The sequence below is a fragment of the Castor canadensis genome, chromosome 13 (assembly GCF_047511655.1).
Source record: "Castor canadensis chromosome 13, mCasCan1.hap1v2, whole genome shotgun sequence".
NCBI classification, from domain to species: Eukaryota; Metazoa; Chordata; class Mammalia; order Rodentia; family Castoridae; genus Castor; species Castor canadensis.
In genome coordinates this window covers 56,864,185-56,882,657 of record NC_133398.1, presented here as the reverse complement: position 1 = coordinate 56,882,657, position 18,473 = coordinate 56,864,185, and the positions used below count along the sequence as shown (strand labels likewise).

At 37.2% G+C, this 18,473-nt stretch overlaps 1 protein-coding gene across 8 annotated transcripts in view; it reads right to left on the bottom strand.

Annotated features, from left to right (window-relative positions):
- Positions 1 to 18,473, bottom strand: part of Frem1 (FRAS1 related extracellular matrix 1) — a 148,170-nt gene that overhangs the window by 60,407 nt on the left and 69,290 nt on the right. For 6 of the 8 annotated variants that reach the window (XM_074051823.1, XM_074051822.1, XM_074051827.1 and 3 more), the window contains 5 exons: positions 18,178 to 18,430; positions 13,452 to 13,646; positions 12,198 to 12,383; positions 10,813 to 11,009; positions 7,390 to 7,612 (listed from right to left, as the gene is read on the bottom strand). In XM_074051823.1, the coding sequence (XP_073907924.1) occupies positions 7,390 to 7,612; positions 10,813 to 11,009; positions 12,198 to 12,383; positions 13,452 to 13,646; positions 18,178 to 18,430 (1,054 nt within the window). Of the gene's footprint in view, positions 1 to 7,389; positions 7,613 to 10,812; positions 11,010 to 12,197; positions 12,384 to 13,451; positions 13,647 to 18,177; positions 18,431 to 18,473 lie in introns of those variants that run through there. The other 2 variants (XM_074051824.1, XR_012440433.1) reach the window with 2 other exon arrangements.

Sequence of the window (18,473 nt, the reverse complement as noted above, 5' to 3'; positions counted from 1 at the left end):
GAGCAATGCATGGTAGCACATGTCTATAGTACCAGTTTCATGGGAAGCACAGATAGGAGGATTATGGTATGAGACTGGCCCCAGGCAAAACCTGATGAGCCCCTACCTGAAAAATAACTGGAGCATGGCTCAAGGGGTAGAGTGCCTTGAGTTTAAACCCAGTACCACACACACACACAAAACCCTTACTACAAAGCTACAAATCTCTCCTAATCATTTAGTAACTATTAGTAATAGAAATACTAATAGCAATAGAATTACTAAAAGATGTGCACCAAGATTTATATAAAATGTTTATTTGGACCACCACCAACAAATATTGGCGAGGATACAGAGAAAAAAGGAACCCTCATACACTACTAGTGGGAATGTAAGCTAGTACAACCACTTTGGAAAACAATATGGAGGCTTCTTAAAAAACTAAACAGATCTACCATATGATCCAGCAATCCCACTCTTGGGGATATACACAAAGGAAGGCGACTCAGGTTACTCCAGAGGTAGCTGCTCACCCATGTTTATTGCAGCGTTATTCATAATAGCCAACTTATGGAACTAGCCAAGATGCCCCACTACTGATGAATGAATCAAGAAAATGTATTTACACACAATGGAATTTTAGCCACAAAGAAGAATGAAATCTTGTCATTTGCAGGTAAATGGATGGAACTAGAGAACATCACATTAAGCGAAGTTAGCCAGGCTCAAAAGGCCAAAAAACACATGTTCTCCCTCATATGCAGATTACAGACCCAAAACAAATGCAGTAATATTATTGGACGTGGGTCACACACTAAGGGGAGAACATGCACAGGAGGAATAGGGAAAGGGAAAGAAACCTAAAACTTGAAAGTGTTTGATGTGCCCACTGTAGAGGAGTGAATAAAGTAATCTTAAAGTGACAGAGGCCACTATGAGAAGGTGACTGGGAAATAGTGAAGAGGTCTGGTAGAGATGAATCAATTCCGGTTGTAATACACATGTGCATGGAGGCAATGCTAGGAGTCTCTTTATAGCTATCTGTATCTCAAGCTAGCAAAAATGCTATGTCTTTCTTATTATCTCTTATGTTTTCTCTTCAACAAAATTGGAGAAGAGGGTGTAACAGGTTCTGCCTGGAAGCAAGGGGGGTGGGGGGAATTGGGGAGGCAGTGGGGGGGCAGGGAGAGAGATGGCCCAAACAATGTACGCACATATGAATAGATGTGTAAAAATTTTAGAAATGTTTATTGGCTTGTGATTTTTAATACCAAGAAATGGAAGACTAAAAGGAAGATCCAACAATTTGTTGCTTACAGGAGACCCATCTCACCAATAGAAATAAGCATAGGCTTAGGATGAAAGGCTGGAAGAAGATTTACCAAGCCAATGGCCCCCAAAAACAGGCAGGAGTACCAATACTTATCTCTGACAAAGTAGACTTCAAACCTACATTGATCAAATGAGATAAAGAAGGACATTCCATACTAATAAAAGGGGAAATAGACCAAAAGGAAATAATTATCAACCTGTATGCACCCAATGTCAACGCACCCAATTTCATCAAACATACCCTGAAAGAACTAAAAGCATATATAAACGCCAACACAGTGGTTGTGGGACACTTTAACACCCCATTATCATCAATAGATAGGTCATCCAAACAAAAAATCAATAAAGAAATCCAAGATCTAAAACATGCAATAGATCAAATGGACCTAGTTGATGTCTACAGAACATTTCATCCAACTTCTACACAATATACATTCTTCTCAGCAGCCTGTGGAACCTTCTCCAAAATAGATCATATCCTTGGGCACAAAGCAAGTCTCAGCAAATATAAGAAAACAGAAATTATACCATGCATACTATCTGATCACAATGCAGTAAAAGTAGAACTCAACAACAAAAGTAAAGACAAAAAACATGCAAACAGCTGGAAACTAAATAACTCATTACTTAATGAAGAATGGATCATCGATGCAATAAAAGAGGAAATTAAAAAGTTCCTGGAAGTCAATGAAAATGAAAACACAGCCTAACGGAACCTATGGGTCACAGCTAAAGCAGTACTGAGAGGAAAGTTTATAGCCATGAGTGCATATATTAAAAAGACTGAAAGATCCCAAATCAATGACCTAATGATACATCTCAAACTCCTAGAAAAACAAGAACAAGCAAATCCCAAAACAAATAGGAGAGAAATAATAAAAATAAGAGCTGAAATCAACGAAATAGAAACCAAAAAAACCATACAAAGAATTAATGAAACAAAAAGTTGGTTCTTTGAAAAAATAAACAAGATCGATAGACCCCTGGCAAATCTGACTAAAACGAGGAGAGAAAAAACCCAAATTAGTAGAATCAGGAATGCAAAAGGGGAGATAACAACAAACACCATGGAAGTCCAGGAAATCATCAGAGACTACTTTGAGAACCTATATTCAAATAAATTTGAAAATCTTAAAGAAATGGACAGATTTCTAGATACATACGACCATCCAAAACTGAACCAAGAGGAAATTAATCACCTGAATAGATCTATAACACAAAACGAAATTGAAGCAGCAATCAAGAGTCTCCCCAAAAAGAAAAGTCCAGGACCTGATGGATTCTCTGCTGAATTCTATCAGACCTTTAAAGAAGAACTGATACCAACCCTCTTTAAACTGTTCCACGAAATAGAAAGGGAAGGAAAACTGCCAAACATATTTTATGAAGCCAGTATTACACTTATCCCAAAACCAGGCAAAGACACCTCCAAAAAGGAGAACTATAGGCCAATCTCCTTAATGAACATTGACGCAAAAATCCTCAACAAAATAATGGCAAACCGAATTCAACAACACATCAAAAAGATTATTCACCACGACCAAGTAGGCTTCATCCCAGGGATGCAGGGGTGGTTCAGCATACGAAAATCAATAAACGTAATAAACCACATTAACAGAAGCAAAGACAAAAACCACTTGATCATCTCAATAGATGCAGAAAAAGCCTTTGATAAGATCCAACATCATTTCATGATAAAAGCTCTAAGAAAACTAGGAATAGAAGGAAAGTTCCTCAACATTATAAAAGCTATATATGACAAACCTACAGCCAGCATTATACTTAATGGAGAAAAACTGAAACCATTCCCTCTAAAATCAGGAACCAGACAAGGATGCCCACTATCTCCACTCCTATTCAACATAGTACTGGAATTCCTAGCCAGAGCAATTAGGCAAGAAGAAGGAATAAAAGGAATACAAATAGGCAAAGAAACTGTCAAAATATCCCTATTTGCAGACGACATGATCCTATACCTTAAAGACCCAAAAAACTCTACTCAGAAGCTTCTAGACATCATCAATAGCTATAGCAAGGTAGCAGGATATAAAATCAACATAGAAAAATCATTAGCATTTCTATACACTAACAATGAGCAAACTGAAAAAGAATGTATGAAAACAATTCCATTTACAATAGCCTCAAAAAAAATCAAATACCTAGGTGTAAACCTAACAAAAGATGTGAAAGACATCTACAAGGAAAACTATATACTTCTGAAGAAAGAGATTGAGGAAGACTATAGAAAGTGGAGAGATCTCCCATGCTCATGGATTGGTAGAATCAACATAGTAAAAATGGCTGTACTACCAAAAGCAATCTACATGTTTAATGCAATTCCCATCAAAATTCCAATGACATTCATTAAAGAGATCGAAAAATCTACCATGAAATTTATATGGAAACACAAGAGGCCACAAATAGCCAAGGCAATACTCAGTCAAAAGAACAATGCTGGAGGTATCACAATACCTGACTTCAAACTATATTACAAAGCAATAACAATAAAAACAGCATGGTACTGGCACAAAAACAGACATGAAGACCAGTGGAACAGAATAGAAGACCCAGATATGAAGCCAAACAACTATAACCAACTTGTCTTTGACAAAGGAGCTAAAAATATACGATGGAGAAATAGCAGCCTCTTCAACAAAAACTGCTGGGAAACTGGTTAGCAGTCTGCAAAAAACTGAAACTAGATCCATGTTTATCACCCTATACCAAGATTAACTCAAAATGGATCAAGGATCTTAATATCAGACCACAAACTCTAAAGTTGATACAGGAAAGAGTAAGAAATACTCTGGAGTTAGTAGGTATAGGTAAGAACTTTCTCAACGAAACCCCAGCAGCACAGCAACTAAGAGATAGCATAGATAAATGGGACTTCATAAAGCTAAAAAGCTTCTGTTCATCAAAAGAAATGGTCTCTAAACTGAAGAGAAACCCACAGAGTGGGAGAAAATATTTGCCAGCTACACATCAGACAAAGGACTGATAACCAGAATATATAGGGAACTTAAAAAACTAAATTCTCCCAAAACTAATGAACCAATAAAGAAATGGTAAGTGAACTAAACAGAACTTTCTCAAAAGAAGAAATTCAAATGGCCAAAAAACACATGAAAAAATGCTCATCATCTCTAGCAATAAAGGAAATGCAAATTTAAAACCACACTAAGATTCCACCTCACCCCTGTTAGAATAGCCTTCATCAGCAACACCACTAACAACAGGTGTTGGCAAGTATGCAGGGAAAAAGGAACCCTCTTACACTGTTGGTGGGAATGTAGACTAGTACAACCACTCTGGAAAAAAATTTGGAGGCTACATAAAAAGCTAGACATCGATCTACCATTTGATCCAGCAATACCACTCTTGGGGATATACCCAAAAGACTGTGACACAGGTTACTCCAGAGCCATCTGCACACCCATGTTTATTGCGGCACTATTCACAATAGCCAAGTTATGGAAACAGCCAAGATGCCCCACCACTGACGAATGGATTAAGAAAATGTGGTATCTATACACAATGGAATTTTATGCAGCCATGAAGAAGAACGAAATGTTATCATTCGCTGGTAAATGGATGGAATTGGAGAACATCATTCTGAGTGAGGTTCGCCTGGCCCAAAAGACCAAAAATCGTATGTTCTCCCTCATATCATTAGATCAAGGGCAAACACAACAAGGGGATTGGACTTTGAGCACATGATAAAAGCTAGAGCACACAAGGGAGGGGTGAGGATAGGTAAGACACCTAAAAAACTAGCTAGCATTTGTTGCCCTTAATGCAGAGAAACTAAAGCAGATACTTTAAAAGCAACTGAGGCCAATAGGAAAAGAGGACCAGGAACTAGAGAAAAGGTTAGATCAAAAAGAATTAACCTAGAAGGTAACACACATGCACAGGAAATTAATGTGAGTCAACTCCCTGTATAGCTATCCTTATCTTAACCAGCAAAAACCCTTGTTCCTTCCTATTATTGCTTATACTCTCTCTACAACAAAATTAGAAATAAGGGCAAAATAGTTTCTGCTGGGTATTGAGGGGGTGGGGGGGGAGAGGGAGAGGGCAGAGTGGGTGGTAAGGCAGGGTGTGGGGGCAGGGGGGAGAAATGACCCAAGCCTTGTATGCACATATGAATAATAAAATAAAATAAAAAAAAAAGAAATGGAAGACTATCAAGATATTCTAAAATAGGAGATAGATGTGTGAAATTATAGTATAGTACATCTATATAATGAAATGCTGTAGTGATCAAAAACTGTCTTTCCATTAATATTTAAAATGTAATAAAGTAATTATAAGGTTATAATAATTCACAAGGAAGAACAGGTTACATAATATGATAGCAGTTTTGTATGTTTGGGGGGGATGTTTGTGAGAATACACTAAAGTTGTTTTTTTTCCCCTTTTTAGTATAGCCATAAATGAGCCAAAATTAAAATAAAGGTAAAATCTAATCTCTAGCAATATCACCAAAATATTTATGTGAATAATTTTTATGTTTTTCTTCAAAATGGATATGTAGTCCAAACTTCACACAATGAATATGTAATATTTAATTTAATAATCAGCAGTAACATTTTTTTAAGTGACTTTCTTTTCTGATATGTGTATTTTGTTTTGAGATAGGGTCTCACTACATAGCCCAGACTGGCCTTGAACTCACAATCCGTAGGCTGTAGCCTCCCAAATGTTAGAATTATAAGCATGCCCTCAGAATTAAAAAAACAACAACAAAAAATAACCCTGACTTTCTTGAGAGTAAAATTTGAAGTATTATTATTTCTTTCATTCATCTTAAACTTGAAATAAAAGCATTATTTATAACAATACACTCTGTTTATTTGTAGCACCTGGTGATTGATTTGGTCATATCATCCTTTAAGCTCCAGAATTTCTTTCTTTTCAGTAGATAAAAAATGAGAACTCAATGCATTCACTTTTCAAATTCAAACACTGAATGGCATTATGTGACTCTGACAAAATAATCTTTGGAACAGAAAGCCTTCACTCTAGTACTTGTCCAACAAGTGCTAAGACCAGCAGACAAGAGAGGAAAGGGTTTGGAGAGTATGGATGAGTTTTGGGGGTGGAGGGGCCAGAGAATTGCATGTTGGTGCCATGGTGGCTTGCCCAAGGCTGGGATGGACCTTCCAAGCTGAGAAAACAAGAGATTGTGTGTAGCGAGTAATTCTAGAACTGCACACTTTGCTCAAGTCTTTGAAAGTTATTTTGTATGTGGAAAGTGGGATGATCAGTTTAAAAAAAAAAGGAGTAATTAAAATATCATTCAGGCTGCTATTGCCATGTGTCATTTCCCTAAGGAGCAAATTATCTCCTCAGAGACTAATGAGTCGTTATTGTATGTGGTTCTATATTTGTTTTAACTTTGGCAGACAAATCTCTTAAAATGTAGTCCCATGATCTCAATAGATTGAAAAAGGAATTTTTTTATTATGACATGAAAAGTTTGTGGTAAAATACCGAAAAATCATAAATATCATTTTTAATGGTACTCTAAAAGTGAAAGAAACATGTTACTGTCTTTTTCAGTTTTCTACTATTTCTAACTGGGGTTTTATGCCCTACATTAATCCAGAAGTAACCCTCAAGATATAAATAAATAAAGTAGGTAATGCTATATTCACCTTCCATTTCTGTGACTTATTATTATCTTTTCTGGGTTAAATTATTTTTTAAGTTTATTTTAAATTGATGAAAATTATATGTATTTATGGAATACAATAGTGATAAAATCAAACTAAATTACACATGCATTACTTCAGATATTTATCATTTTTTATAGGGAGAGTAATTAAAATCTACTCTCTTAGCAATTTTCAAGTATATAACATATTGTTATTAACTATAGTCCTATGAGGTACAATAGATGTCTTGAATTTCTTCCCTGTTTCAATAAAATTTTGGACTTTTGACCACCACCTTTCTATTACACTCACCTCTCTGTTTTAAAGAGCTCAACTTTCTTAGAGCGCACATATGAGTATGACCTAAGTTATTAAATCAGCCACAATAAATGAATAGAAGTGGAACATGATATACCAGTCTTGAGAAGTTCCATGGAGAAGCTGTGAACAAGTTCATGTTTTGGGTCAGGGTTGGCTGGCTGCCTATTTGATGGAGAGTCTTTGCTGAATGCCCAGTTGATGAGGAGGCCATGTCGTGGTTTCTGAGTGACAATAAACAGTAAGGGGTCCTTGGGAACATCCAAGTCAGCAGCACTGATGATGGACGAGTCCAGTTCAACCCCCTGACCCTCACACACCTGGAAGAGTCAGCAGACGTGGGAATGTCAGCTGAGTGTGAAGTAGAACTTGTCTACTAGTTTCTTTTGACAAACAGCTTAAATATTCATTTGAAGATATCTTATTTCAAGATTTCCATGACATTTTCATAGAATGAGTCCTAAAGAGAAATTGTTGGCTCAATAGGAACACAAAAAGAAATATCGATTCTATTAATCTCCTTCACATTTTTTTCTGAAGATTTTGAAGCACTTTTTATTTCCATGCTTGACAAAGGACATGTGTTTTAAAACATATAGAGAGTTTATAATTCAAAGGTTGGCAGAGGGGAAAGAGATTAAAAAGATGCTTAGTTTCTAGAAGTCAGAATAATTCAGTTGTAAAACTGAATCTGGAATCTTCACCTTTAGATACCAATCTGTTATTTAACCTCCTGGACTTCATTGTTTTCATAGTTCTTATGCTTCTAACTGCTTTAGAAATAACATGAATATCTGTGACACACACTAGGCAAATTTGGTCTTTTAAATTTTATATTATTGCAGTACAAAGTTTCATTGTAGTCAATAATTAAAAAGGATGCTTCTGGGAGCACATAGTATTTATTTTAACTGAGTCCTCACACCTCTAATTTTCTTAAACCACCCTTCCCACCTCCTCCCTACACCACAGTTCAGGTTTTTTAATCTTTTTAAGCAAAGAGAGTAGAATTATTACTGTGTCATGAAGAATCTAGTCATTTAGAACTTCACAATATTATATTTAGCTGTCTTGAACTTTTTTCCTCTCATGGTGAGGATAGGGAGAACAAAGAAATATTTGTTTCCTTTTTTGAAATATGAAGATTTAAGTCATAAAAGTGTATGATTCTATACATGGTTTTTGGAAACCTGCAACGACAGCAGGCTCCATGCTGTGGGGATAGACATATTCTCAAGAAACAAAGGCAGGCAAGACTGGCAAGGCCTGTCCACCAGTGACTACCACAGTGAAGAAATCCAGTGCCACTAGATATCAGTAAGTAAGAAGCATGAACAGGTAGAAGATACCAGGATGACTTCATGGCCAAAAAGACAATTAAGCCTTGAAGGATATATATGGCTTAAAGTTGTGAAACCATCTTTTCTTGTCATTGACTTTGAAGAGTACCCTCCTGCAACCACTTCTGGCAGAACTTTCATGAAGAATGACTTGCCATGGATGATATTCGAGCTAAAATGATGTTGATTATTTTTTATTCTCGCCTAACTTATTAAGGACTAAGGTGGCATCATAGATTAATTCATAATGATATACTTAAGAAATCACAGTTGGTGGTAACTTGCCTTTTCCCCAGGAACTTCAGTAAAGCAACTTAAAAATATGTGGTAACTATCCTTTTTTGTAGAGCTTCACTATGCAGCTTTTTCTCCCTCAACTCACTGTATGGCAATGTTTCTTATTTATAAAATGGTAAGTTCATTCACAACATTACTAGAATCATTACTTGAAAAAATGTGACATTGTTAATTGCTTGACACTATGACAATAAAAAGTTTCGCTCGATATGTAAGAGACATTTACTACTACACAGTTTTGGAAGGGATTATCGTAACTTAAACTAAAATCTTTTACAGCACAACTTGATGAAAGCCCAACCTATCTACACAATAAATACATTTTCTCACAAGAGGGCCAAACGTGGTTGTCTAAAAATCTATCCCTTGAAGCTTGAAGTCAGCTCTGCCAGTGAGGTAGGGGCTCCGTATTTGTTACTCCACGACAGCTTCTCTAAGGAATGCACAGGTAAAAAGCATGATTACTTCCAGGCAAGAGCAAGGGACAGCATCCCAGTGGCCTAATTACTTCAGAAGCCCCTACCTCAGACAGATACAAGACAATAGAGATAGGTAGAAAAGGAATCATTTGTAGATTTTTTTCCTCTGGCATAATTACCAAAGGACTCTCCAGAGAAATCCTTATGCCAAAAGAATAAGAAAGACTGACTCTAAAATTTCATGCTGAGGTGACTCTCATGTACCATTAAGATTCAGTAGAAAATTAAAATCAAATAAAAACTTTACATTTAGAATGTGACTATTGTTAGTGAAAAAGGGAAAATAATTGCTTTGATCAATATCAAAAAAAAGTGACACACATAACAAGGACAATAGCGCTGGTAGCACCCATTCACTAAGACTTACTCTGTACCTGCTAATCCTAATCTTCATGACCATCCCTTAAAGAAGATCCCATACATATTCTGTGGGTGAGGAAACAGAACCTGGAGAGGAATACCCTGCCCAAGATCCTACAAGTACCCAAGTCCTTCCGGCTCCAAAGTCTGTACCCACTCCATTTTATCAGGATTTGCTAATACATATGTCTAGATTAGGTAATCATATAAATACATACATAATTATTAAAAAGAATTACATACTAATATGAAAAGATTTCCAATATAAGTAAGTTTTGATTTGGACAGGTCTTTTCAGGGGGTAGATTCCAGTGGGAAGGGGGAGGGCAAAAGGAGAGGGTAAAGGAGGCCTAATATGGTGGATGTATTTTGTATTTGTGGATGAAAGGAGAACAATGAACCTGTTGAAATTGTTCTAAGAACGGGAGGGAATGAAGGAGAATGATGGAGGGGATGAATGTCATTAAGATACATTGTAAGCACATATGTAAATGTCACAATGCATACTCCCCGCACAACTATTATATGCTTTACAAATGTTTTGTTTTAGAAAGTAAAGTATATAGCAGATTAAATAAGATTCCTAATTTGTAAGTAAAACCCAGAAAAATCATAGTACACATATGCATTACTGGCAGATGCACAGATTAGTTAGGCTACTTAGTTAACCTTGTTTTGCCTCAATTTTCAGTCATGAAATGGCAATAATGATCCCTCACCCTAAAAGCCTATTGTAGGGGTCAAACTGAATATGTGCAAAGGGCTTGAAACCTACAGACTAGTAAGTGCTCCATCCTATACATAGGCAATCTAGCGAATGCATCCCTGCATCTGTTACAAATTAGCAATTATTACTTTCATTATCATTATTATTATAGTAATAGTTTTCAAGTGATTGAGTTACCAGACAAAGGCTATTTATTGCCTTCTCCACTCCTCACCAAATAAGTGTGTTAGGTGCACCCAAATCAACATATGGATGAGGTGACACTAAAAATCAGAAAATGATAAGGGAGAATTGGAAAATCCCAATGAGTTTCTTACAGTAATATTCTGCACTAGAAAGTCAGGAACTTCATCATTGGTTGGGTTGATTGTAATATAAAACAGTGTCTCCAAGGAGCGTTGCCTCCCATCTGTGACGTATACCACAAACCGATCGGCAGTTGGTTCTATCCGCAAATGCTTGGACTGAACGTAGTTAATGTGCAAAGCCTTCATGTCTTTCCACTGGAACGACGCTAGGGCACACCGAGTTGCAACAGAAAAGAAGAAAAACATTACTTCCAGTTACTGGTCCTCAGTCTTCACCCTGTAATAAGAACCTATTTCTAAGCAAAGCAGAGAAGAGATCAAAGCAGTTGACCTAAGAATCTGCTATCAGGGATTGCTGTAAGACCTGCCAACCATCAACATAAAAGTAGGCACTCACTCATCATAAAACAGGATTCAAATCTGCACGGACAGCAGAAGAGGGATAATTGTTAGCCCAGACATGAGGGACTTCGAGACCACTCACTCTTCAGATGCTTGGAATGAATGCCAGGGAGAACGACCTTGATTAAGTCACCCTGCACAGGCAGTCCCTGTCATGCTTGAGTGAGAACAGACCACCTCTTTCACACAGAGGTAAACAAGAGTCAAACAATCACTAAACATCTCATTGGATTGAGTAGAGTTAGTTGACATGATGTTTAGATATTTGGATGTGGCCTTAAATCAAAGGAGAAAAAGTGCTCTGAATTGTGAATTAAGTTACAGAAAATAATTAAATAGCTTTTAATGCAGGGATTCTTAAATCCAGCCTCTCTTGTATTTGAAATGATATGTGCCTTGAAGGGGGTTTGGAGAATCATTTACTTCTGAGGTATTGTCTTTGGAAGATTTTTGTTTTGCTCTCTGTTTTGATTTGGGTTGTTTTGTTTTTGCCTCAAATACAAGGGCTATTTTAGTATCTGAGACACATTTTAGTTTTAAAATTAATGTCATCTGCTTAAACATTTCAGACTGTCTTTCTCTGTACCATGCATAGAGTATCTCCTAATCTCTTCCAGTAAAATCCATTAACAATGCTAAAAGGCTATGAGAATGAGACCATGTGAGCTCGCACCAGAATAATTCTATCAGAGCATTGTGTTGTTAAGATAATGTTATAAAACATTGTCTCTTCAGTATTTATCCTTGACTCTTCACAAATGAAATTTCTATTTACTTTATGTATATCTGATTACAAATGGAAAGTCAGACTAAAAGTTAAAATGGGAAATATTAAGCTTCAAAAGCATCAACAGTGATAATAGTAATAATCTCTTGAATTTCTATGATGATCTGAACATTTTTGAAGTCCTTTCCCAGTTACCAACCGTGACCTAGCCAATCACATCTATAAACATAGGTGAGTCATTGCTCATCCTGAACTCATGACTTACCTATACTTATGCCCACATTGCTTTTCTCAAAACCTGCAGAAGGGAGTGTGTTTTCAAGATAGCCAAATTGGGGAGGAGAAACCAAAACAAATTCCAAGTCATCTGCAGCAGTGTCAGGGTCGGTGGCAGATAAATGGTTAATGGTGAGGGTGGCTGAGAAGCCCTCATCTACCATGAGCATGGTACCTGCATGCAAATAACAACACAGTTATGACTTAGCATGCAAGCCTCTCATCAGAATAGTGAGGACAAAGGGAGTGATTGAAATTCCAATGTAGAGAAGGCTCCCATATACAAACACAATTCCATGGGAGTTGTTCACTTCCTTTGGCATAATTCTCTTTAAAATGAAACTATTCAGGAGTAACGGATGGAATTTAATTTGACTTATGGAATCATATTTTCTTTTCTTGCACAAGCAAGCTAGACAATAATGGAAAGACAGCAGAAATACTAAATGCTCCAGTTCAGCCCTTTAGTCATTCCAAGGAACTCTGATTTCCCTTGTGTCCCTACAGAAGTGACAAATGAAAATAAGAATTGCCAAACTGTTTTAATGATAAGCCACTAAATGTAGTTTATGTACTCTTCAAGATCAGTTGTTGCTTCTGTTTGTCAGAGCACTAATTGCCTGAGCGCTATTATGAGTTGCTCATAACGAACATTTTTTTCATGACTTGGTGCTTAATTATTCTGCTGGGATAATGCTTCCTGTCCAGAACATTGCTTGGGAGATAGCTTGCAAATTACAATAACATTCATACATATGCTTATATTTTTTTCCGAGAGACAGAACATATACATAATGCCTATGAAGAGATGACTTTCCGAAAAGCAAATAAGGTTAAATGTATATAAATGGTCTCTCTGGTATACTCATTCTGCTCTAATAGAAATTATTATGGTTAAAATAAATTACTCTCTCTCCAGCAGGCAAATGATATTCTCCCATGTGAAATAAAACCAGAATATTTGAGGATTCTGATGTTGTCCTTGTCCCAACTAGCATACACAGACACCATTCACTTGTATTCTCTCCATAAAGAACTATCATACACTAATAAAAATCTTTTAAAAAAGAATATCAAACATTTTAAACAAGTCAATGTTTGCCTTGTACTTTTTTATAGGTTTGGAGTTTTTGTGTAGGCAATTATGTACAGTGGTTTTCTAATTAGACTGTAAGTAAAGTGTATTATTTCTCTGAACCAGGGGTATGACACTAGATAACATAATGGAAAAGAACATTGTCACCTATTGCAACTGAAGGTGGCTGATTGTCTACTGGATGCACTGTAACGTTGAGATTGTACATTGGGAAGGACTCATGAAGAGGAACAGATGGATCCGGTCCATTGTAGCAACAGCCATTCATGAAAGGGCCAGCTTCTCCATCCGAAACCACCAAGATAATGGTGTCAAAACAAGGCACCAAGCCAATCTCACCACCTGGAAAACATAACTGTGGCTGAAACCTGACTTTTAAAATAGAATACTAAGATGAAGCCTTGGTTTCACCTCTTCTACAAGCCTTGAATGGCAAGAAGAGGAACTTACAGAAACAATGCAATGTTATCACTGTGAAATTAAATATACTCATGAAAATAATGCAAAAACGCTTGTCCATCTGTCGCCTCCAGTGAAATCCCTGCCAGTCATCTATCACCATATGGAGGGCAAAGCAGGGCTAACAAGGGTCTGACAGTTCACAAATGAATAAGAAGCAGGCACGAAGCTTGACTCGTGATGGTTTCATTCTTCCCTCATCATCCTGAGTGTTAGGATCAAGCTCAGGGAGAGGCAGAACGTACACTTGTCCACTTGGAAATTGTCTTTCTATTTACATTAACCACCTGAACTGAATACCCATCAATCACATAGCAGTTGTGAGAAACAGAAGATGCTGGATAGGTGAAAAAAAGGTAATCCATATTTTTGTCATTTCTTTGAATATTTGCTTTTTTATACCTTAGCCAGGATGTTTTTAAAAAGTAGCAACTGTGCCTGGAAAAGAAACAGCATTTACCTTTTCTTTCTTCTTTTTGCTTCTTAGGTCTTACTCTGTAAGATTCAAAATGGCCCCAACTTGAACAGTGAGAGGAAGGAAGAAAATGTCAGATTCAGTAGCTTATAAGTGAACAGGATAGTCTCCTGGTTACTAAGTAACAGCATGGAGTAAGAATGCTTGCTCTCCCGCAAACAGAAAAGCCCTGCACTTGTTCCCTTGGCAATTCTCATATACAACTTTGAAAGTGCCAAGAAGGAAGCAACCAATGATGAGACTAGAGCACAAAAGATCAAGGATGTCATTGCCTTTCACCAGACTCACTGGCCAAATCTGTGGAGCACTGTACTCAGCATTACTTTTCCTGTTAAAAAAAAGACAAAGAAAGCCCAAAGATATCATTGAGCAATCAAATGATAAAAGGAAGAAAAACAGAGTTGAAGTTCAGAGAGTTCGAAAGAAATGATCAGCTTTCAACTTTGGGAAGAGTCAAAAAATTAAGAAGGCTTTCTCCTGTTTGCATTGATAAAAACCAAAATAGTTACAATATTTATTCATAAGTTATTCACTCAATAAATATTTATTTAATGCCTAGTATGGGATGATTAGTGTCCTGGGTATTCCAGCAGAGAAAAAGGTGACATTTTGCAAGTGTCAAGAGCATTTCAAAAGTGGGTCACATGACATACAGTGGATCTTGGTGACCTTTCTTCTTGGGTGGATACAGTGAAAGAATAGGGAGGTGCAGTTTTGCATCAAGGTGAGCCAGATTAAATCACTACAATTAAATCACCTTTTAATCCATTAAATGGCAACTTCATATGTAGTAGGCTTTCATATCCATGAGTTCCACATCCATAAATTCAATCAACCACAGGTCAAAAACATTTGGAAAAAAACGTGTCTATTCTGAATATGTAGATTTTTTTCTTGTCATTATTCTCTAAACAACATAGTATAATAATTATGTACAAAGCATTTACATTACATTGTATAAATACTCGAGAGATTATTAAACTCTGTAGGAGGATACGCACAGGGCATAGCAAATACTGTGCAAATATAACTGATTTGAGCTGCTACTGATTTCTGGTATCTGTTGGGGGTTCCTGCAGCCCATCCTCTGAGGATACTACATAATGACTGCATTTCAGTCTGACAATGTAAGAAGGACCAAGGATAAGAGTGTTAGCTGACAATGGCCAGTCTCAAGCTTACTTCTGCAACAAACAAGTATTACTTTAAATAAGTAATAAATAATGCTGATAAAATCATTCTTAGGTGCCATAAGTCAACACATGGAAGCAAGAGTGGGGCCAGACAACTCACTGAAACTTCTGACCTTACAATACCAGGCACCTGCCAGAAAAAGAATAATCTTTTTGGATGGCTTCTGCATTAAAAATGGGTGAGTCTACCAGGTAGATAAGGCAGGGAACTGGTAGATGTAGGGAAAGGAAATCACAGAGAGAAATGGAATAATTATTCCAGGAAGAGCAGAGAACTTTCATAAAAGGCAAATATGGTGCATCTGGTAAACATGATTCCTCTGTGACGGAAGCACAGTGTATGTTTACAGTAATAGCTGGCGAAAGTGGCTGAGCATTCAGCCACTAAAAGGGAAGTATTCTTTACCTCGAAATGGAATAGAGACTAAGGACATGATTTATACTCTAAAATGTTAAATAGTGTTTATTTAAAAGAAAAATTTTAGCCAGACACATGTCTGTAATCCTAGAAATCAGGAGGCTGAGGCAGGAAAATCCAAGTTCAAGGCCAATCTGGCTACATAGTAAAACCCTGTCTCAAAAAAAGGACAAGCCAGGCACAGGTGGTTCATGCTTGTAATCCAAGTTAGTTGGGAGGCTGAGATCAGGAGGATCGAGGTTTGCAAACACTTCTTGAGACCCCCTATCTCCAAAATAAATACAGAAAAATACAAGCAGTGGTTCTATAGCTTAAGCAGTAGAACCCCTGCTTTGCAAGCATGAAGCTCTGAGTTCAAACCTCTGTCCCACCCCCCCCCAAAAAAAATCCAGGGCTGGGGTATGGCTCAAGTGGTAGAGCACCTACCAAGCAAGCTCAAGGCCCCTAGTTCAAATCCCAATACCACCAAAAAATTTCTTTTTTTTATAACTCTATGCTTGATTTTAGGAGAATGGCAAATTAATAATTACTTTGCATAGTAAAATATGATTTAACTACTCCGACATGTTTATAATAACTCTATGGCATGCAATAGATATTCTGATAAATATTTTAGAGATCATCTAACAAAGAAATAATCTGCAAAACTGTATATAAACACAATTGCAACAAAGTAAAAAATAATGATTAGAAAAAATAAAATACCATACAACTAAAGTATCAACAGTGACAATCTTTGAGAAGTATAATAAGGTGATTGCTCAAGACTTCATCTCATTTCTCCAATCCTTTCAAGCAGGCTTACTTCTGCAATAAGCAAATGCGTAATGCTGATAAAATTATTTTTGAGTGGCCTTTATAATCAATGCATGGAAGCAAGAGTGGGACCAGACAACTTACTGAAGCTTCTGATTTTACAATCCCAGGATTCTTTATGCTTATTCTAACATAGCTAGATGACTACCAACTGAGAAAATGAGTAAACATTATAAGAAAATGCAACATTCAAATACTGAAACATCTTTTTTTAATCTAGTATTTCTGCTAATATAGCAACATAACTAAGATGTGTATTTGAAATAATTTGACCCAATCCTTTTAGATCTCACTAGGTCACAGTCCTTCACATGGCCATCACACTAGAAGAAATTTTGACATTTCTATACCTGTTGTTTAGAACTTAGAACAAGGTGGTAGAAGAAATAATTCATTTCATTTACCTGTGCTGCATGGGCCTGCCAAAGATGTTGGAATTATGTAATAAACAACAATCATTGGCCTTTGAACCTCTGTCCTGAGATCTACTGAGGAAATCAAAAAGAAGTGTGTAGTTGCGAACTCCTGGAAGACACTGAGGCTACATCAAATGAGAGGATGATGTCCCCCGGCCAGGACAAGGAAATAACCAATGAAGTCTTTCCTAAGACAGCATGTAGGTAAGCGGATGGGAGAGATCACTTAAAGAACAAAGCTGCTTGGAAGAGGGACTGCAATGTTGCATATTAACTAATCAGCCACAGAACGACTCCTGTCCTAATAAATCATTGTTTTCCAAAGTACACATGAAAAACATTATGTCAAAATGTTTCCTCCCAGTTCCACATTAATCCTTTAGCAATCTCCATTCTTCCTTCTTGTGATCCCTCCCCAACTGCTTAAATTCCTTCGTGTCTCTTCAAAAAAAATGACTTGAGGTCAGGTGTGGTGGCTCACACCTGTAATCCTAGCTACTTGGGAGGGGCAGATTAGGAGGACGGTGGTTCAAGGCTAGCCTGGGGAAAAAAGTTAGTGACCAATTTAAAAAAAAAAAAAGTTGGATGTGGTATCATCCCAGCTACACAGGAAGTGTAAATACGAGGGTCATGGTCCAATACAGCATGGGCAAAAAAATAACAAAAGCAAAAAGGGCTAAGGTCTTGGCTCAAGTGGTAGAGCACCTGCCTAGTAAGCACAAGGCCCTGAGTTCAAACTCCAGAATAGCCAAAAAAGAAAGAGAGGGAGAAAGGGAGAGAAGGCTTTTTATTATGATTTATGAATCCATAAACCATAATGGCCAAATAAGTCTTCAAATTGACCAAAAAGAAGGCTTAGGTGGGAGTGTCCAGAAAACAGTGGGAAGTGGCACCTGCTCTTTCTCCCCAATTTGAAATTCACTGTGATACTGTAGTCAGAAGTATCTCTATCCGTTGTGATTGTACTTGCATGATACAGGCATCATTTTTAATGGAAGCAAGCATTGTTAGGTTATTGAAGCCCATGGCAAAAGGTGGAGTTAAGACTCTCTTGTGTTGCTCACAATCCCTCCTTAGTCACAGATCTGTCACTTACCTATGTGTTTATATGTCACAGCCCCTGAGATGACGTCTTCCTGTGAGAACCTGTTCACTTGGATTCCAGCCTTCCTCACCACCCCATGCCGAGGTTTTTGAGCGATCATAAACATCAACTTCAAGTCATCGCTGTCCACATCAGTTGCGCCAATGTATTTGGGGGTGATGACCACCTCTTCTCCCTCTGAACAGTGCATCATGGGAATGAGGTCATCTTTTAGGATTGGTGGCTCATCATTTACAGGGAATACCTTCACAGGAAAAAAAAATGCATGTTTTTGAGAAAAGAAAGAA